The 19482-nt window shown below is 65.4% G+C and overlaps 1 protein-coding gene across 7 annotated transcripts in view; it reads left to right on the top strand.

Annotated features, from left to right (window-relative positions):
* The first annotated feature begins 532 nt into the window (after positions 1 to 532).
* Positions 533 to 19482, top strand: part of TNS3 (tensin 3) — a 157317-nt gene continuing 138367 nt past the window's right edge. For 3 of the 7 annotated variants that reach the window (XM_077850335.1, XM_077850334.1, XM_077850339.1), the window contains exons 1-3: positions 533 to 793; positions 17630 to 17737; positions 18471 to 18541. In XM_077850335.1, the coding sequence (XP_077706461.1) occupies positions 548 to 793; positions 17630 to 17737; positions 18471 to 18541 (425 nt within the window). In that variant the 5' untranslated portion in view covers positions 533 to 547. The remainder of the gene's footprint in view (positions 794 to 17629; positions 17738 to 18470; positions 18542 to 19482) is intronic. The other 4 variants (XM_077850337.1, XM_077850336.1, XM_077850338.1 and 1 more) reach the window with 3 other exon arrangements.

Below are 19482 nucleotides of genomic sequence, written 5' to 3'. Positions count from 1 at the left end.
GTGGTCCCTCTCCACCCTCTCCAGCCTTTCCACCCTCTCCAGCAATGCAGGGGTTGCTCGTCTTTCAAAGAGGCATGGTGGAGTAGGGGTAGGGTGGGAGCAGGGGACTGAGGGAGGTCCCCTGGAGGTGGGACAGGCAGGGCCGGGCCCTGAGCACCCGGGGAGGTGCTGGTGTTGCATCCCTGATCCATGCATCGGGCATTTCCTGGTGCCGGCGCCTTAGGACGTGGGCAGCCCTCTCCAGGTGGGACTCTGATAGGAGATTTGCTCCTGGTGGCAGATATGACCCCCGCCCCCCCTTCTGTAGGATGTGGGGTGGATATGTTTGTGCGTGCACTTTCCTTGGATGAGGGGCTTCCCACGCACTCGTTGTCCCCAGGATAAGGTGCGGTTGGCGCCTTTCTTGCACGTGCCAGCGACGTTGCTTCTAATTCTGCAGACACCTGTGTGTTTGGGGGGTGCTGCCCATTTCTCGGATTTCACTGATGGGAAAACAGAGGCAGAGATACCGACTGAGGGGGGATGTGGGTCCGGGGCGGGGTGGGGGATGCTGGACTCTCTCTGCCTCTCCCCCAAGCATCCCTCTGGCCCGAGGCTGGCTCTCCTGAAGGCTCCTGGCCGCCCAAACCCTGCTGATTGCTTCTGGCTCACTTTAGCAAGTCACGTGACTTCCCAAGTCTTCCTGGAGCCTCCCTCCTTCTCCTTCGGCCGGACCTTCCAGGGACTCCTGAAACGTCTTGAACTTTGCCTGCCATGGCTGCGGGGCGCTCTACGTGCACGACCCCGCCGGACTGTAAGCCGCGGGCGCGCGGGCGGGGAGCCCTGGGTCCGGGGGGCGGGCTGAGGTGGTGGAAACGAACCAACCAGTTTTGCAGGGATCCGGGCCTGAGCCGCCCTCCGCCCCCACCTGCGGCGCGTGGACCCTCGGAGCGGGGGATGGGGGTCCTGGGGGCGCGCGGGGGCAGGTCCCTGAGGCGCGCACGGGGATCCCGGGGGCGCGCGGGGCACGGTCCCGGGGGCGCACGGGGTGTCCCGGGGGCGTGCTGGGGAGGTCCCTGGGGCGCACGGGGAGGGGGTTGTGTCCCGGGGGCTCGCCGGGGGTCTCCCGGGTGTGCACGGGGACGCGCGGGGACGTCCCGGGAGCGCGCTGGGTGGGGGTCCCGAGGGCGCACTGGGGGGGGGGGGTTCCGGGGGCGCACGGGGAGGTCCCGGGAGTGCACGGGGGCGCACGGAGGGGGGTCCCGTGGGTGCCCAGGGAGGTCCCAGGGGCGTGCGGGGGGTTCCCGGGGGCGCACGGGGAGGTCCCAGGGGTGCACGGGGAGGTCCTGGGGACGCACGGGGGTACGCGGGGGGCGGGGCTCGGGGGCTCACGGGGAGGTCCCGGGGGTGCACGGGGGCGCGCAGGGTGTCCCAGGGGTGCACGGGGGCGCGCGGAGAGGTGGGGGGTGCACGGGGGCTCGCGGGGGTCCCGGGAGCGCACGGGTAGGTCCCGGGGGTGCACGGGGGCGCGCGGGGAGGTCCCAGGAGTGCACGGGGCGGTCCCGAGGGTGCACGGGGGCGCGCGGGGGTCCCGGGGGCGCACGGGGAGGTCCCAGGGGTGCACGGGGCGGTCCCGAGGGTGCACGGGGGCGCGCGGGGTGTCCCGGGGGCGCACGGGGAGGTCCCAGGGGTGCACGGGGCGGTCCCGGAGGTGCACGGGGGCGCGCGGGGGGAATCCCGGGGGCGCACGGAGAGGTCCCGGGGGTCCCGAGCGCGCACGGGGAGGTCCCGGGGGTGCACCGGGGTCGGGGTGCACGGGGGCGCGCGGGGGGGGGTCCCGGGGACGCAGGGGCGCGCGGGGGCGGGGCGGCCGCGGGGCCGGACGCCGAGGCCAGGTGACTGGTGGCGCTCGCCCGCGCCGCCTGGAGGGGGCCCTGCGGCGGGCGCGGCTGCGAGCGGGGAGGACGGCCGCCCGGCCTGCTGCGCCCATCGCCCCGGGAGCGCCGGCCCAGGTATGGGGAGCGCGGCCGCCCGCTTTGTCTCGGGCCGGGCCCGCCTGCGGGGGGCGGGGGGGCGGCCTCCGCTCCCTGGGGGCCCGAGCCTGCGGGGCGGGGGCGCCGGGGCCTCTCCCAGCGCGGACCGCGGGCCTGTGGGTCCCCGTGGAGGAGCAGGGCGCCCGGCCCGGCCCCGCCACCTGTGGCACGCGCCCCCGGGCCGGCACCGCGCGGGGAGGGAGCCCGGGGAGCGGCCTGCGCCCTGGGGCCTGGGCCTGCCTCCCGGAGGCCGCAGCCTGGAGGGCGCCCCGCGCCTCACACCGGCCTCGGGGGCGCAGGCCCTGGGCGGTGAGCGCGGGGGCCCCGGAACTCGGGAGGCCGCTCGGGGGGGGGGGGGGTGCCTGAAGGCCTCGCGGCGCCCGTCGCGTTGATGTGCATTGATACCGCATTGATACCGTATTGATAACGTACTGATACCGTATTGATACCGGTTGATACCTCCTTGCATCCTGAGAACGGCCTCTGGATCAGGCCTTTTGACGTTGGGTGGATTTGATGCGTGCCCACTGCGGTCCCTGAAGCCCCGTGACCCGTGGCTCCCCAAAGAGACTCTTGTCCGTGACCCTTGGCTCCCCAAAGAGACTCTTGTCCTTGATCCCCCGAGCGCCCGGGTGCTCCAGGGCCCGGGAGGTTATATTTGCAAATCAATCAACAAGTATTAAGAAAGGCGTTTGTGTGGAGAGGCCTGCAGGGCCCGGGAGGGGCCCGAGAGTCCCTGCAGCTGGAGGGTGGAGGGGAGCCCGGGCTGCCGGAATGAGGGGACCTTTGTGCCCGGGGAACTGGCAGGAGGCCAGACTCCTGACCTCGCAGACCAAGTAATAGTATCTTACTTTGCAATATCGCGCAGTGGCCGGGACCTCAGACGCGAGCCGCGGCCCAAGGACAGGTACTTTCCGAGAGTTTGCTCGCTCTGAATGCTCTGCGTGTGTTGCCTTTGCCTTCCATCCCTCGGAGGGAGCTGGGCTGGGTCATTGCCCCATTTTACGGGCGTGCAAAGGGAGGCAGAGGAAAGACCAGGTATCTCGTCGCAGTTGGTGGAACGGGGTGGTGCAGCCTGGGGGTCCTCGCCCTGACCGAGTGGGTGCGTGTGCTGACCTTCCTCGCCGGGGTGCCGGGGCTAGCCGCCGCCGGTGGATTCTTTGCAACCTTCTGAGAAGGTGGAAAAAGTAGGAGCTGCCTGGAACCCCGAGCTCCTGGCTGCAAACCGAGGAGCTTTTACAAAATGTCGCTCTGGCTTCTAATGGTTTCAAAAGGAGCAACTTGCAAATGTGACCCTGGGAGCTAAAGGTCGCGGGGTCAAATATGTTCTTGCAGAGGATGTTCCTGACTGGGATGGGGGGGGGGGGTGTTAAAAAAAAAAGGCCTGGGAAGAAGGCAAAAAGGCTAGAAAAATGAGGGGAGAGAGTCCTCATGTCTGACCCACCGGCTGGCCCGTTTTACAGATGAGTAAACTGACAAAGAGGGATCTGGGTCAGAGCTCTGGCCAGCGCCCGGGCTCCCGGGCTCCTTCGCCGGGATCAGCCTGGCATAAACAGCCGCATCTTGGGGGAAAGCTTCTGTTCCCTCCCGACACCCGCCCCAGCCCCGGGAGTGCCCGGAGTGGGGACGCGTGGACGGACGTCCCTGCCGGACAACCTGCCAGCTCCGGGCGGGGCTGTTGTGGGTGCCGGCCACCCAGCGGCCACCCAGCGGGCCCACCGGTCGCAGCAGGAGGCTTCCTCAGGGTGGCTCCCAGCCACAGGCCGGGCTCTGGAGAGGCCCTGCTTGGTGGCGGGGCCCCCGAGCGTGCCCCCGGTCGTGGGGCCCGGAAGGTGTGCCCAGCCTGGACTGCGGGCCCCTTCCGGAGGCGCTCTACGCCGGGGTCCCCGTGCACTCGGGGGCCTGAGCCGACATCCCCGGGGAGCCGGCAGGAGCAGCCCGGGTTAGCTGGTCGGTGCAGAAGGTGTCTGGTGAAGTCAGAGCTGCGTGGGTCGCCGTCCTCGCCCTCGGGTGTTCTGGGGCCTCTGCATCGCGCTGCGGTGATGGGGGTCCTGGCCCAGCAGGGGATGGTGCCCACGTGCAGCTGGAGCCGGGCCTTGTCACGCTGCCTCCCTGCTTGGAAACACCCGCTCCTCCTAGAGCGTGTCCATCGAGGGCTGCTGCCTCGACTTCCCTTCAGCACAGGAGATGCTGTGACTGCGATACCGCATCCGTCGGGTTCTGAGGGCGAAGGGCCCGGTCCCTCCACCCCACAGCCGTCCAGGGTAGGAAGTCCCTTCTTGGTGTCTCTTCCCTTTCCTATAAAGGCAGGAAACGCGAATCTGCAGGTCCCTACACCTTCCTGTTGCCCCTGCCTGCGAGGACAGGGTTTGCTGAACACCCAGGGCCCCGTGCGGCCCGAGGGGCTCTGCTGCTCCCCTGCGTCTCGCCGCCCTGTCCTCGTGCGCGGTGTCGCCCGTGGGCCTGCTGGTGCCGCCCGGTAGAGTGTTCTGGAACCCCCTCCCCCAGCTGGGGGCTGCCTCTGCTGAATTGGCGGGAGGAGGCCCGGGTGCCCCCCACCGGGGCCGGGACCCTGTGTCACTGTGTCACCCAGTCCTCAGCAGTGGCCCCTACGTGTTTTATAAGAGTTGTTACTTTTTATTAAAAAAATTTTTTTTATGTTACTTTTTTTTTTTTTTTAACAACAATCTACTGACTAGCATCAAAGAATTTTGTCCCTGGTGGGCTAAACTAGGACAAATTAGTTTACGCCCTGGGGAGTCACGGGAACACGCCCTCCGCCGAGGTCCCTCCTGCCGAGGTCCCTCCTCCGGCCAGCAGCCCCAGGGTGGGGGGGGTGGGGGGGGTGGGGGAGTGGGGAGCCTTTGCTCCGGGCCTTTCCGAGGCATTCCGGGCCTTTCCGAGGCATTCCGGGGCTGGGCAGGAAGCCTGGGAGGGCCTGGGAGCGTCCCGGAGCCCAGCCTGGTGACCTTGCACAGTCGACGCGTCCCGCGTCCCTTTGACCGCACAGCTGTGCTCACTGCGCTGCTGGATGGCAGCTGACTCGTGCCACCCCCCCCCCCCCCCCCCCCGCCCCGCGTGGTTTCTGTCTGTATTTCCCCCAGGGTGGGCCCTGCTGCTCCTTGTGCTTCACCGGCTCACCCCTCACCCGTCACGGGGCCGGCAGGTCTGGACACACACGGGGCCCGGAGCCTGGGGCTGGGTTGGGAACCAGCCCGTCTATGATCCCAAGGCTCCTTCTCGGGGTCGCCACGGTTCCTGCGGGGGGCGGGCGAGGTGCCCCCAGCTGGCAGCGTTCCCCCAGCAGCTGCTTCCTCGGACACAGAGCCTGTGTCTGTCCTTGCTTCTCCCTTCCTTCCTCCCCTTGCTCTCCAGGGGTGGGGGTGGGGCTCCTGCCTTCCTCTTCCCTGCTCAGGAGAGATGCTCGAGCTCCCCGTGCCCGGGCAGCCCTGGCTTTGTTCTCCGGACGCATCTGTGGGACCTTGTTCCAGCCTCCTAGCGGGGAGCAGCTGGCGCCCCGGGGCTGGGCTGCCCCGCCCGCACTGCCCTCACCGTTCCCTCACTGCACCCGTGGGCCCCGTCCAGCCACGAGCAGTTGGCCCTGGCCTGGAGCGAAAGCACCCTGAGGGGTGGGAGGCTCAAGACTCGGGCCGCGGCCAGCCAGGGGAGCAGGCAAGTGCTCCAGGCCCCCCGGCTCACAGCTGCGGGGCCGCGGGTCGCTATGGGGGGGTGCAGGCCCGCATCTGGCCGGTGAGGTGCCCAGGGCCGGCGGGCCTTTAGCTGGCGGCTGCGTTCTGTGCACATTCCTCCCGGAGGAGCAGCGGCCTGGCTCCTGGGACAAAAGGGCTCCATTGACTCGGTGCCACCCTCCTCCCTCCCCACGGGTGATTCTGGATGCAGATCAAAGGCAAGGTTCGGGCAGCCCACTGGGAGGAAAGAGTGGACTCTGGTGGCCCGAGACCTGGGGTGGAGCCGCCCTTCTGGGCCGTGAGCATCCTGGGGCTCCCTGCCTCTGCCCCTGCCCCGGGGCTCACGGGGGCTCGCCCCACCCACAGCGCTGTGTCGTGTGACCTGGGGGGCTTGCTGGCGGCTTGGGTGACCCTCCCTGCATGTGTAGCCCGGGGTCCCCGTCGGAACCGCACTTCCTCATTCTCCGAGGCGCTATCTGATCCCCCACGGGGCGGGGCGCGTCTGCCCTGTGATCTGGGACAGGTGTGTTTCCAGTTCATCACTAAAAAGATCTGAGTCGCTGGCGGGCGGGGGTGAGGGCAGGGGGCCTCCTCTCTGCTTAGACTCCGGGGGCGGGGGTGCTGAGCGGGCGGGAGGGCCCTTGGACGCCAGTGAGGCTGCGTCTTGTGTCCCAGCCCAGGAAGGGATGGGCCATTGGTCATCTGCCTGGCTCAGGGGTCGGAGAAGCTTCCTGGGTAAAGGAGGTCTGAGCCTTGTTTTTTTATTTAATTTTTTTGTGAGAGACACAGAGAGGGAGGCAGAGACCCAGGCAGAGGGAGGAGCAGGCTCCATGCAGGGAGCCCGATGCGGACTCGATCCTGGGACCCTGGGGTCACGCCCTGGGCCCAAGGCAGGCGCTCCACCGCTGAGCCTCCCAGGCGCTCCAGCTCTGAGCTTCTTCCACTGATTTTTGACTCTCTTGCTCCAAAATAGTTTTCCCATGCTCCCCGCTGGCTGTAGACTTGGAGGAAACAGAAGCTGTTGACCAAGACCCTGGCTGGGCATGTTCACGACTTTCAAGCCTGGGCCAAGAGGTCAAAGAGCACAAACTTTTTTTTTTTTTTAATTGTGCTAAAACACACAGAACATAAAAAAAATTTCCCATTTTAACGTTTTTTGAAGCTTTTTTTGAAGTTGCACTGCAGCCGGGGAGGGAGGAAGTCCCGGGGGCTTTGGGGTGCAGGGCCTGTGGGCAGAGGCCCCGGGCCGTCCAGCAGTACCAAGCACAGTCATGTCCTGCTAGCGCCGTCGCCGTGCATCCCTAAGTCTGTGTCCATCTCGTGAAACTAAAGCACCGAGTCCCCCCCTGCCCCCTCCTTGCTGCACAATTTCCGGCTCTAGGAGAGCGAGACCTCCAGGGACCCGGGTGCGAGTCCTCCAGCGGCCTCGTCGGGGTCGGGTCACACAGTATTTGGCTCCTTCACTGAGCATCACGCTTCCAGGTTCGGTGCCCCGTGGCCGGTGTCGGTGGCCCCCATGTCAAGGCCGAGTATCCTTGTGTATCTGTTGTTGGACTTGGGCTGCTGGGACTAGGATGTGGGGGCTGTCCGTCCTTCCGGGCGCCCGGACCTCTGGAAGCTCCCCCAAGCTGGCCCTCGAGAAGCCACGCACGCCTTGTGACCTCCCTGCGTCCGCTCGTCGTCCCCGGGCCCTGGTGCCCACGGGGCGAAAACCAGGCCCGCAGGCCAAGGAGGAGGGAGGCTTCTTACTGAGCTGCTCTGACAGATCCTGTAAACTCTGTGATTAATGGAACGAGAAAGCAGGAAGACTGTCTCTCATTAAAAAAAAAAAAAAAAAAAAAAAAGCCTTCAGGGTTGCTGGGTTTTATTTTCAATTAAAAGGGTCTGATTTTGTTTCTGGAGAATGGTTCTAATTTGGATAAATGGTTCGGTCTGGGAACTGCATGCCGGCGCCCGTGATCTGGGAGCGCAGTTACCGGGTCCCCGTGGCTGCTTTGCACAGGGATGGGGCGGGAAGGGGGTTGAGTTGAGAAAAAGGAGGCACAGGCCGAGCCGGGGCTTCCCACTTGTCTAACTGGGACCGGTGTCAAAGCCTTCGCTCTCCGTGCTGTTTAACCGGTGGGGTGAGGTCTGCTGCTCATCACTGAACATGGGGCTGGGGGTGGGGAGGCGCTGAGGATGCCCCTTGGTGACGGCGTGCACTGGGGTCTTCCGGGGACCTGCCAGCCGTCCTTCCCCTGGTCTCTTACCCTTGGAAGGAGCTCAATCCCCAGGAGGCACTTCCTTCCGGGGGACACACACCTGGGGACGGGGACACACACCCGCCACTGCCCCCTGTGCCCTTCCTGACACCCCCGGGCAGCGGGAGTCCCGCCCTCCTCAAGTCCGGGCTTCTCCAAGGACAAGAAGCAAGGCTGCTGCTTTCATTTTTGTGCGATAAGAGCTCGGGGAGGAGCGCGGGGTTAGCTGGGTGCCCGTGGGCGAGGCGCTTGGTCCCCGGGAGTCTCTGTGCCGCCCCCGAGGCTGTGGTTCCAGGCCCACCCAGGGACGTTCTAGAAGCTTCCTCGCCGGAGGGAGGGGCGTGCACACACGTGTCCCCAGGGCTTCCACAGGCTTCCCGAGGCCACCACGTCCTGTTTTTGGAATTTTGGAAGGTTCGCCTTGCATTCGACTGCGTAGTTGGACGAGGCCGCTGACGCGTCCACGGGACTGGAGGGTCTCGTCCACTGTGATGCTCTTGGAAAGCAGCCACACTCCAAGCTGTCGTTTTACTGAAAGCCGTCAGTCAGTGCCCGCTAGGGATCCACGCAGGCCCCCGGACAAGGGCGCAGACGCTTTCCTCTGCTCGGAGCACAGAGGAATGTTCTTTCTGGACAGAGGCAGAGGTGGGCCTTCCAGCAGCCCACGCCGTGCGGGCAGCCACAATCCTTTCCTTTGTCTGACGCTCAGAATGGATCCAGTGTCGACGCACAGTCACCAGGACGTGAGAGCTCGTGTCTCATAGTTAAACGGGGGTTTGTTCTCGGAAAAGTGCCAGGCACCCGGCAAAGCCCTGTGGGGATGAGAGCGGCCCGTCCTGCTAACGGGCGTTGTGTCCAGCCGGCCCAAGGTCACGTTCACAGCATCCTTTCTCTGGGACTGTGCATGTGGAAAAAAAAACAAAAAAAAAAACAACCAAAAAACCCAAACCGTCCAGATTCTGGAGAGATACTAAGCTCCGCGGTGCGGTACACGTGGTGCCACAGCCTCCGCCTGCCATCGTGAGGGGGATGCAGCAGGTGAGGTGACGGCAAGGGGCTGGCCTTGCTCGCAGGCCACGCGGCATCCACCCGGCCCAGCCCGGCCCGTCTGCCCCAGAAATGGACATCAGGCGCCTGGAGGGCCGAGGTGTGACTCCACCCCCTGCCTGTTTCCTTAATGCGCTCTTCTGGCCCCGGCCTGATGCATGACAGGTGTGGCCGAGGACGCGCCAGAAGGGCTGTGGGAGGACCGCCGGGTCCCCGGGTGCTCTTCACCGTCGCCGTGCTGTAGGAAGGGGGCAGCTTGGGGCCGGGTCAGCCTGGAGGAGGCAGGGCAGGGCTTGCAGGCCCCGGCGCCAGGAGGGAGGGTCAGAGGCAGAGGGAGGAGCTGCTGAGCAGGGAGCCTGAGTTGGGCTCAGGACCTGAGCCGAGGGCAGATGCTCAGCCCACGGAGCCACCCGGGTGCCCTTCCCGTCTGTATTCCTAATGAGGTGCATGCACTGACCCCCTGGCAGGTGTCAAACCATCCTTGCATTCAAGGCACGAGTCTCACTCCATCACGGTAAAGATTTTATTTATTTATTTATTTATTTATTTATTTATTTATTTATTTATTTATAAAGATTATATTTATTTATTCAGAGAGAGAGAGAGGCAGAGACACAGACAGAGATCCAAGAAGCAGGATCCATGAAGGGAGCCCGATGTGGGACTTGATCCCAGGACCCCAGGATCACGCCCTGGGTTGGAAGGGAGACGCTTAACTGCTGAGCCACCCAGGCGTCCCTATTTTATTTTTTTTAAAAGATTTTATCTATCATGAGAGACACAGAGAGAGGCAGAGACACAGGCAGAGGGAGAAGCAGGCTTTACGCAGGGAGCCTGACGCGGGACTCGATCCCAGGACCCCAGGGTCATGGTCTGAGCCCAAGGCAGACGCTCAGCCGCTGAGCCCCCGGGTGTCCCTCCTGTTGCATGTATATCCGCTCTCATCTTTATTATTTCTTTCCTTCTACGAACTGTGTCTGCGCGCGTCCCTGTGCGTGCGTCTGCGTGCTGCGGATCCCCAGAATGGAAGCCTGGGGCCCGGGCTTTGGTCGGCGCGCCCCTATTCCTTTTCCCCGTTGTCACGCTCACCGTGCAGAGGGCTTCGGGGTGACAGGCCAGGGCGGGAGTGGGGGCGGGGGGCCGAGGGGGGCCGAGGGGAAGGGGCGCCCGCCCGCACCCTGCCCACCTGAAAGGCCGCCTGCGTGGCCCTGAGTGCGCCCTCCCCTCGACGGGCGAGCAGAGGCCTCCTGTTGCTGCGTCGCCCTGCAGCCAGGCGCTTGGTGTTCACGTCGTATTTCCACCTGTGGACTTGTCCTTGGGCTCACCCTTCCTTGTCCGTGGGATGCACCCCTGCACGGGGGGGCTGGGGACGCGGTGCCACCCATTGGCCCCATGGGCTCCGGGTCCTTCCAGCCGTCGTGGAACACAGCGGGGTCACCCCTTCGTGCCGGGTGCTCCCCCTGGACCCCCCAACTGTGCTGGCGGGGCTGGAGGGCCAGGAATCTGGACACGTTTGTGGTTCTCCATGCAGGTGGACATAGGGTAGGGCCGCATCACGTTCCCAGTGGGACCCCAGCTAGGCGCTGGCTGTCCCCGGGAGGTCCTGGCTGTGCCCCAAACGGAGGGCCCGTCTGTCCCTGTGCCCGCCACCCCGGTCTGTCCCTGTGCCTGCCACCCCGGCTGTCCCCGTGCCCACCGCCCCGGCTCCCACACCCTCTGGCCCCCGAGCGCCGTGTCGATGCCCCATCCCGGCCTGTGTCTTGCCCTGGGCACCGTCCCCACTGGGTGCGGCACCAGCTTCGTTGTCTCTGGCCAGCGCACGCGCACATCCGTCCCCGTCTGTCCCCTGGGTCTTTGTCCCGGGGCAGGCGGAGAAACCTTTTCGGGCATCTTAAGCCACATCTCGGCGCTCCTTTGCTCAGAACCTTCCAAGGGTCCCGTTTCTTTTATTTTCTTTTTTTTTTTTTTAAAGATTTATTTATTCATTCATTCAGAGAGAGCGAGGAGAGAGGCAGAGACACAGGCAGAGGGAGAAGCAGGCTCCATGCAGGGAGCCCGACATGGGACTCCATCCCGGGTCCCCAGGACCACACCCCGTGCTGCAGGCGGCGCTAAACCGCTGAGCCACTGGGGCTGCCCAAGGGTCCCGTTTCTGTCTGGGGCCGAGTCTGAGCGAGCTCTGCTGGGCATTTGGGGGGTGAAGTGTCCCCTAAAATGGAACGGAGACTGAGGCACGGGGGTGCCCTGCGGGGGGAGCTGTGCCCCTAGACTGAGGCGTGCGTGGGGCGCCGGCCCATCCCACGCAATGACCCCGGGTGGGATGTGAGGCAGTCGTAAGGACCTGAGGGAGGTCCAGGAGGCTCGAGGAGGAGTGGGCTCAGGAGGGGGGCAGTTTTCCACCAGGCGTCGGGTGAGGCCTTGGCGAGGGTGCGGTACTGTGGCAGACATCTGAGGTCACAGGCGCGAGAAGAGCACGTGCAAATGTCCTGGGGCAGCAGCTGCCCAGCAGGCTATAGACGAGCAGGGAGGCAGACAGGCCCCAGTGGGCAGGGTCGGCCTCAGGGGGCCTGTGGGCCTGGGATCAGAGGTCTCGGGTGCCGAGTGTCGTCACGGCCTGGTCCCTGGCGGCCTGCAGATGCCAGGATGGTCAGCTGGGGACGGGGGCCAGGCCTCCTCTGCAGTTTTGTAGGCGTGGGACGGGGGTGGGGTGGGGCGGAGGTTGGCTCTGGGCGAGCCGTGGAGACGGGTGGGAGGAGCGTGTCCGCGGAGGTCATCCCCAGTTCTGGCCTGGAGGGTGGAGGGTCACGTCGCCTTGGGGCACAGCCCGGGGAGGTGAGCAGCGGGGACTCCCAGAGCTCGGGGGTTCAGGAAGGGGGGGCGAGAAGGGGCTGGAGGAGGCTGGGGTGGGGGGGCTGGGTGGGGGAGGCCGGGTTGGGCGCTGCAGCTGGGCCGAGCATGCGCAGGACGGCCCAGGACGGGCTCGGGGCCAGGGCCAGGGGCCTCCATGGGTGGCGAAGGCCTGTCTGGCAAGAGGGCAGGAGGCCGCAGGCAGGTGCTGGTGGGGCTGTGGCTGTGGCCGGGGTGGCCCGGGACCGCTGGGCACTTGCTGGGGATGGTTACCAGGGGTCGTGGGCCAACGACACAATGGGGGAGACAGCAACTGCGGCCTCAAGGGGATCAGGCAGTGGGCTGTTGAGAGCCCCTGGGCTGAGGAGGGCGTCCGGGTGCGGGGTGGCCTGCAGCGGGAGATAGGAGACAGTGGCTCTGCACGCAGGGTGCCGACCAACCATGTGGGTGCCAGGCTGTCAGAGGAATGGGGGGGGGGATGCAGCACCCTCCTGGGGAGGGTCCCTGAGGGCTACACCCGGTGCTCCTTGCAGGTGGTGACCTGGGCTTGTGCCTCTGTCCCTCCCCTTCCTGACCTGGTGCGGAGCAGGTGCAGGTGTGGACCCGGCCAGGTGCCAGGAGGTCGGGTCCCTGTGGCCCTGGGCTCCTCGGGGGTGGGGGGGACAGCCCCCGGGTGTCCTCCTGGCCGTGTGCTCCCGCCCCCAAGGTGAGAGCCTGCCGCCCAGAGGGCCCTGGAGCCAGTGCTCCCAGCAGCGCCATAGGCGGCCGAGTGCCGCCGCCCTGAGTGGCTCCATCCCTGCCCAGCGAGGGCCCTTCTGGCCCCGGGACGTGGCCTCCCCTCCTCCCGCGGCGTCACCGCAGGCCCCTGTCTCCCCTGCCCCGGCCCCGACCCTCTGCCACGAGCCCCCACTGCCCCGTTTCCAGCAGGGTCAAGCCTCACCCTGAGCCGGGCACACGGCGCCACCGGGACCACATCCCCGCGGGTGCCACCGTCCCTGCGTCCCTCCCACACTGTAAACCGGGGTATGATGGTGGGCGGGGAACGGTGGCCGTGAATCAGTGTCGCTCGGCTAATCGGATCTCAAAGGGCAGCAGATAGGAGGCCGCAGGCCCCAAGGCTCGGCCCGGGTGTGACCGCAGGGAGTGGCCTCCGTCGCCGCCGCCTTCAGACCTGGCGTCTGTCTGTGTTGACTCACTCCCCCCACCCCGGGCTGCTGCGCACAGGGTGCCCCAGCTACAGGGTGACGAGGGCGGGCAGTGCTGCCTGTGCGGGGCCGGGGGATGCCCGGGACACCTGCGGTGCTGCTCCTGCGGGATGGGCATGGACCGAGACGCTGCAGAAGCCCTGAGCTGACTTGGAAGGAGGGTGAAGACGATGGCGGATCTAGCGCAACAACATACTCTCTAACTTCTGAGTTTGTATGTTTGGAAGCTCAAGCCCAGAACGTATATGGCCTCTTTCATTTTTAATTAAAAAAAATATTTTTTTTTAAGAGAGAGAATGGAGGGGGTGCAGCAGCAGGAGGGGGGGAATCTTAGCCAGACACCACACTGACTGTGGAGCCCCAGGTGGGATTCGATCTCAGGACTCTGAGATCGTGACTTGAGCCGAAATCAAGAGCCAGTGGAACCACCCGGGCGCCCCGGCCCATGTTCAGCCTTCAGGGGAGGTCAGCGAGGCCACTTGTTCTGAGGGTGGACCGGACAAGAACTCTCCTGACCTTCACTTTTGCTTTTCTGAGATCGAGGTATAATCGGGGTACGACACTCTGCCAGTTTCAGGCGTGCAACACGGCGCTCCGCAGGCGTGCGCAGGCAGTGGGGTCAACGTCGGCCGCCACTCGGGCGTCGCCCCGTCACCCACCCCTGGCCGCCCTCGGCTCTACGTCGGTTGCCGTGCGTCTGGCGGGCCGGGCAGCGTGTGGGGCGCTCGGGGGTCAAGGCCTGTGCTCAGAGTCCCCGTCCCGGGGCCCGAGGCACGAGGTCCTGCCAGGTGTGTGGCCGAGGGCGGCGCCGGCCTGCTGGTCCCACGGACGTCCCGTCCCACGGAGAATTTGCTGTTTCCCTTTTCTGGGTTGCAGCGGCCGTGACCGTGGGTGGCAGCGGCTCAGCGGGGGAAGCAGGCGCGTTCGGGGGCCGCGCCTTCCGGGGCCAACCTCACAGGGACTTTCGGGGGCTGGTGGTGTTGATGAAACCGGTTACTAAGAAACCTGTAGCCGCACAGCGCAGAGCAGGGCGGCCCCCGCCTGCGGGGCTGGTGCATTTGCTCAGGGACGGGCTGGCGCAGCTGCTGGCCTGTCCTCGTGGACACGGCGTGGACCGGAGGCCAGGGCGCTCGGCCTCGGGCTGCCGGGCTCCTCCTCAGTGGGGCTCCCCGGGGATCCCGCCCCTGGACCATCTTGGTGCAGGGGAAGGGAAACCCGCGTGTGTGGTCTGGGCCTGCGCCTGCACCCCTCTTGCAGCTGGTCTCCTGGGGGGGCACCCCACTGCTGGGGTCGGGGTTCACGCTCGCCGGGTGAAGGACGTGCCGGGTGCCAGCTGGGGCTGCAGGCAGGTAAGATGCACCCCACGGGGTTTGCCTGTGGCTTTGAGGTTTGCACTTGGGGCCGTGGGGCCCACTTGGCAGGAACCTCTCGAGGCTCTGCCCCCGACCCCGGCGGCCGTCTTCTCTGTCCGCACGCCCTGGTGCTGCCCCCGGCTCCCTGGCTCGGGCAGGTGGAGCAGCGAAGACCCCTCCTCTGTGGTCCTGTGCCGACCCTGCTGTGCCCCAGGAGCACAGTCCATCCTCTGCGGGACGGACCTCACTTTTTTCCTGGGGTCTCGTGCAGCCAGAAGCCAGGGGTGGGCGGCTGCGGCCTCATGCGGGGCAGGTGGGCTGTGGTGAGAGCCCGTCCCGGCCTCGGGGTTCCCCAGGGAGCCCCAGACCCCGCTGCGAGGGAGCCAGAGGGTGAGCGGAGGCAGGCTGACAGCATGGGTAAGCAGCAAAGCGGATTTTTTTCATTCCTGCCCAGTGTTTATTACCCGCGCTCCGTTTGTGTGCGGAAAACCCCAGACAAAGGCTCGATCCTGCAGACTGAGGCCCAGACGCACGGCCACGCTGCGGGGTCGGGCCCCGGGATGAGGCGGCTTGGATGTGGGCTGGCGAGCCACAGAGGGGCGTCACTCAGTGGGGGCAGGGGGGTGTAGGGGAAGCAGGACCCCGAAGTGTCTGCAAAGCCAAAGTCTGAATCCGCCTTGGAAAGACGAACAGCAGTGAAGGAACCTCAGAAATGCGAGCGTGGGGAGCAAGGTGCCCGGCGACGGGAGTGGGACTCAGGGTGTCACCCCCCGATGGGTTGGCCAGTTGGCGTTCCTGCGGCTGGAGGCCAACGGGCCCCTGCTGCTCCCTGCAGACGCAGGGGGATGGATGCTGCGCGCCAGACCCCGAGAGGTTAATTCTGGCCTGGAAGCCGCTGGAATTTGCACATGTGTTAGCCATAAAGGCTTTGCTGTCGCCCACCCAGCGGCTCCCGGGCTAAGGCATTGGAGTTGCGCGCGGAATCAGGGATGGGAAGCCCGAGCATGGGCCGGGGTGGCCAGGTCATGGGGGCTCCCCGCCTTCTGCTCCCCCTCCTGGTGGCCCTGCGCGGTCAGGCCGCCCTTCCTCGCCCCGGGAGGAGAGCCGCGTCCCCTTGGTCCTGTGGGGCTCTGGCCGCGGGCGTCCCCGCACCCCCGCCCGGCTTCCTTCGGGCTAAGTGACCCGTCCTCCGCCGTCTCGCTGGCACCCTGGCTCCCACCCTGCGGGGTTTCCCCGTCCCTGCAAGAACCCAGGGCCACTGCACAGAACGGGACGGGATTTTCCAGCAGCTGGAAGGCCCTGAAGATGGGGGGGTGCAGAGAGCCCCCAGGCTGTGCAAGGGCCCTGACCCTTTGCTCCCGGCCTGCCGGGACCCTCACCCCTCTCCGGCAAGGAGGGCTCCCCGGTTTCCTTGGTTGAAGGGGCAAACTGGAGAAAAAGCCTTTCCACTTTGGGATTTTCCTTTTTTTTTTTAAGATTTTATTTATTTATTCATGAGAGAGACAGAGAGAGGCAGAGGCGTAGGCAGAGGGAGAAGCAGGCTCCATGCAGGGACCGGATACGGGACTTGATCCCGGGACCCCGGGGTCATGGCCTGAGCTCGCTCCACTGCCGAGCGCCACCCCCCCCCCCCCCCCCCCCCGTGCCTGCAGGCCTGGCCCCGAGGCCTCAGCCGCAGGCACGCAGACCCCCAGCAGAGGCGAGGGGAGCACATGGAAGCAGGGGCCCGGCCTGCCCTGCCCACCTTGCTCGGAGGCCGCTGTCTCCACTTCCCAGCTGCTGAGAAGCCTGAGCCTCCTCCCGGCTGCGGGCGGGTGGGCGGGCGGGGGAGGGAAGCTAATTCGTGTCAGATGGAGGGGCGCCGGGGGGCCGTGCTCGCTCGCCTGGCTTTTGTTCCCGGCCTCTGACTCCTGACGGTGCCGTGGCCGTGGGAGGCCACGGGGAGGCTGCTGCGCCCCTGCCCCCCTGCCCGTCTCTGGTCGCGCTTGGCGGGAACTCCCGCCGAGGGAGAGGGGCTCAGCGCCCGCCAACTGGGGGGCTCCTGCCCGGGCCGGCCATGCGGCTGCGCGCCCTGACCTTGGGGCCGCCTGGAGGCTGCGCTCGCCGGGCCTGGCCGCGCCGGCACCCGCGCCAGGTGAGTGGGTGCGAGCCGTGGGTGTGTGTGTGTGGGGGGGGCGGGAGCTGGGGAGCCGGGTCTCTGGGAGCCAAGAGCTTTTGGGCCAGGGCGCCTGCGAGTGTGCCCTTGTAGGTGCACATTGGCGTGTTTCTGTGCACGTGGGCGCCTTGCATGGCCCGCAGGGGGTCGAGGCGGGAGGCCGGCGCCCTGGGGAGCGCACATGGGGGACAGTCGGGGGGCCAGCTGTCCGATGCAAGTGCCATTTGAACACTCTCCCTGGACTCCTTTCCTGGGGTGGGAGTGGGACGCTGGCCGCAGCCCAGATTCCCCCCAAGGGAGGGGGCCCCCAGCCTGCTGGTGCTGGGGCTGTGCCGACTGCCTCACCAGGGCCACGCCGCCCTCCTAGTCCAGGAGACGCCCCGGGCCCCGCTGGCTCCAGCAGCCGTCCCTCTGAGCCTGGTAATTAGACATTTATTACATTTTTTCTCCTGGAAACTTGTAAGGTTCCGAGAAATGAAAAGTCGCAGCAGCAGCTACTTCCCGTCACTGTGGCTGCCCTGCGCGCGCGGGTGTTCGGCGTCAGGGCCCGACACTATTGCCGGGAGCCTGGGGACAGTGTGTGGTGGTGGAGGGCGTCCACGCCTGTGTCCTCCGCTGCCGGCGGCTGGATGGCCCAGTGGGCATCGTCCCGGAGGCGCGGGGGCCCCTGTGTCCGTGCATGGAGGTTGGTCTGTGTTTTTGGCCGGGGTCCGCCCCTGGGAATGACACCTGCGGTTTCCCGGCCCCGGAGCTCGCGCCTAAATCCTCTCTCCCAGGCCCGGATTCTGCTGATTTGGCCTTTGTGGGGGTCGCTGTTGTGCGCCGTGACTGCACCCGGGGGACCCACGGAGAGTTCTGTGCAGCTTCGCATTCCGCAGCGCACAGCAGAGCCTTACCCGCGGGCGCACGGGGAGCTTTCCCTTTGCTCCATTTTGCAGAGACTTTTTTTTCCTTCTATAAAGGGACCTCACGGTCAAGACGGGCGCTGATGGCTGGGTGCCCCTCGGGGAGTCCCCGGGGAATGGGCAGCCCCGCGCGCTGCCCTTCCAACTGTCTGCTCCTAACAATTAAATGCAATTTAGATTCCTGAACTGAGCCTGCCCAAGGCCCCGCCTCGCAGCTCCCGCCCCCGGCACGCTGCGGCCCCACCTCCCCCTCCCCGGAGCAAGGAGCAAGGAGCGCGGCATCAGGTGAGAACAAAGGCCGGCTAATCCCGCCGGCTCACCTCACACTGGGGATGTTCTGTGCGGGTGACGCGGGAGCAGAGGCCGGGGCTCAGGGATGGGCCCGCCCGGCTCAGCGCCTCGCTGGGGAGCCTGCAGCCTTCTAGCCGCGGCCCAGTGGGCAGGAAAGCCGCGGAACACAGTGCCTCTTTCTCCCTGGGTGGAATAAAGGTATTTGGAAGGAATAAAAGGTCCCAGTGTCCCCCAGTTGGCCCACTGACTGGGGCTGATTCATGCCTCGTTAACAAATGGTAATTGAGGGTCCAAGGCCCACTGTCTGCAGGCGCTGTGCAGGGGCTGGGGACGCGGGGGAGAGCCCTGTGCCCCGCGATGGAGCCCACACGGGAGAGAAGGCACAGAAGCCACCCTGACACGCGGGGGAAGGGATGTGCCAGCTGGGGCACGGCCACGAGGACTGTATTTTGAGATGTCTGAATGCCTGCTCCTGTCTGAGCGCAAGCCGGGGGGAGACGGGGCCCGAGCCCACAGCCTTGGACTTCGGCCGTGTGGTTTCGGTTTTGCGTCCTCCCGTCCGTGTTTGTGGGACTGGGGTGGTCATGGTTACGCACACAAGGGCCCTGCTGAGGTCCCGGGTTTCACAGTGGGAGCACCGAGGTCCCTGTCTTGCAGGCACTGGGGGGCTCTCAAAGAGTTCAGTCTCTGTAATGAGCACGTGATTGGGTGCCTTCTGTTTACGCAGGGTGGGTCCTTCTGGTGTGGTCCACGACGTAGTGGTGGCGCCCAGTCCTGGCTGCAGGTTGGCATCATGGGGTGAGTTTGGAAAAAAAATGTGTACTCTGGCCCCATCTCCAGATGGTCTGTCTTAACTGGGTGGGGTGGGGTTTACACAGAGTGGTTTCAAAAGCTGAGCAAGTGGGCAGCCCGGGGGGCTCCTTCGGCCCAGGGCGTGACCCCAGGGTCCCAGGATCGAGTCCTACATCCGGCTCCCTGCATGGAGCCTGCTTCTCCCTCTGCCTGTGTCTCTGCCTCTCATGAATAAATAAATAAAATGTTTAAAAAAAAAAAAAAAAGCTGACCCAGTGATTCCTGCGGCTGCTGGTGCACACGACTGGTACCTGGTATCTATAGTATTTGGTCATTTACAGTAGCTCTGTTCCTAGGCGGGATGGGAAGTATCCTTTGGGTCCCCAAGTCCCTAGGCACGTGCCCGGGGCCCCGGAGCGTGCACTGCAAGCAGCAGAACCTGCATCCTGCTTGGTGCACGACACTGCCCCCTTAGGCTTGACAAGATCAGCAAAAACACCACAAGATGCCTGAGGATTCGACAAGCCTGCAGAGGAACTGGGAGTGGTCAGGTGGAATGTGGGGACCTGTAAGCTGCCTGCACTCCAGACAGCTGGAATAGCAGGGAAGACTGGAGCAGCCAGAGCAGTTGCCCACATAGGAATCCCCCCTCGGCCGGTTCCAGGCCCTTGTAAGGCCAACCGGGGGATGGTAGCTGTGAGCGGTTAGGCTGTGGGTCAGGGAGTAAGGGGTCGTGGTCTGAAACCATCGAGTTGTGCATGTAAGCACGTGCAATTTTCAAAGTTGTTTTGGCCGTTCTTAGTGCTTTGAATGTAAACATGAATTTTAGAACCCATTTGCCGATTTATTTATTATTTAAAAAAAAATCCTGCTGGGATCTCCATTGGGATGGTGTGGAATCTGTAGGTTGTACGGAAGAACTGCATCTTGACTCGAGTGAGGCTTAC

Source organism: Canis aureus, chromosome 15 (genome assembly GCF_053574225.1).
Source record: "Canis aureus isolate CA01 chromosome 15, VMU_Caureus_v.1.0, whole genome shotgun sequence".
Taxonomy (NCBI): Eukaryota; Metazoa; Chordata; class Mammalia; order Carnivora; family Canidae; genus Canis; species Canis aureus.
This window is presented reverse-complemented; position numbering and strand designations above follow the sequence as displayed.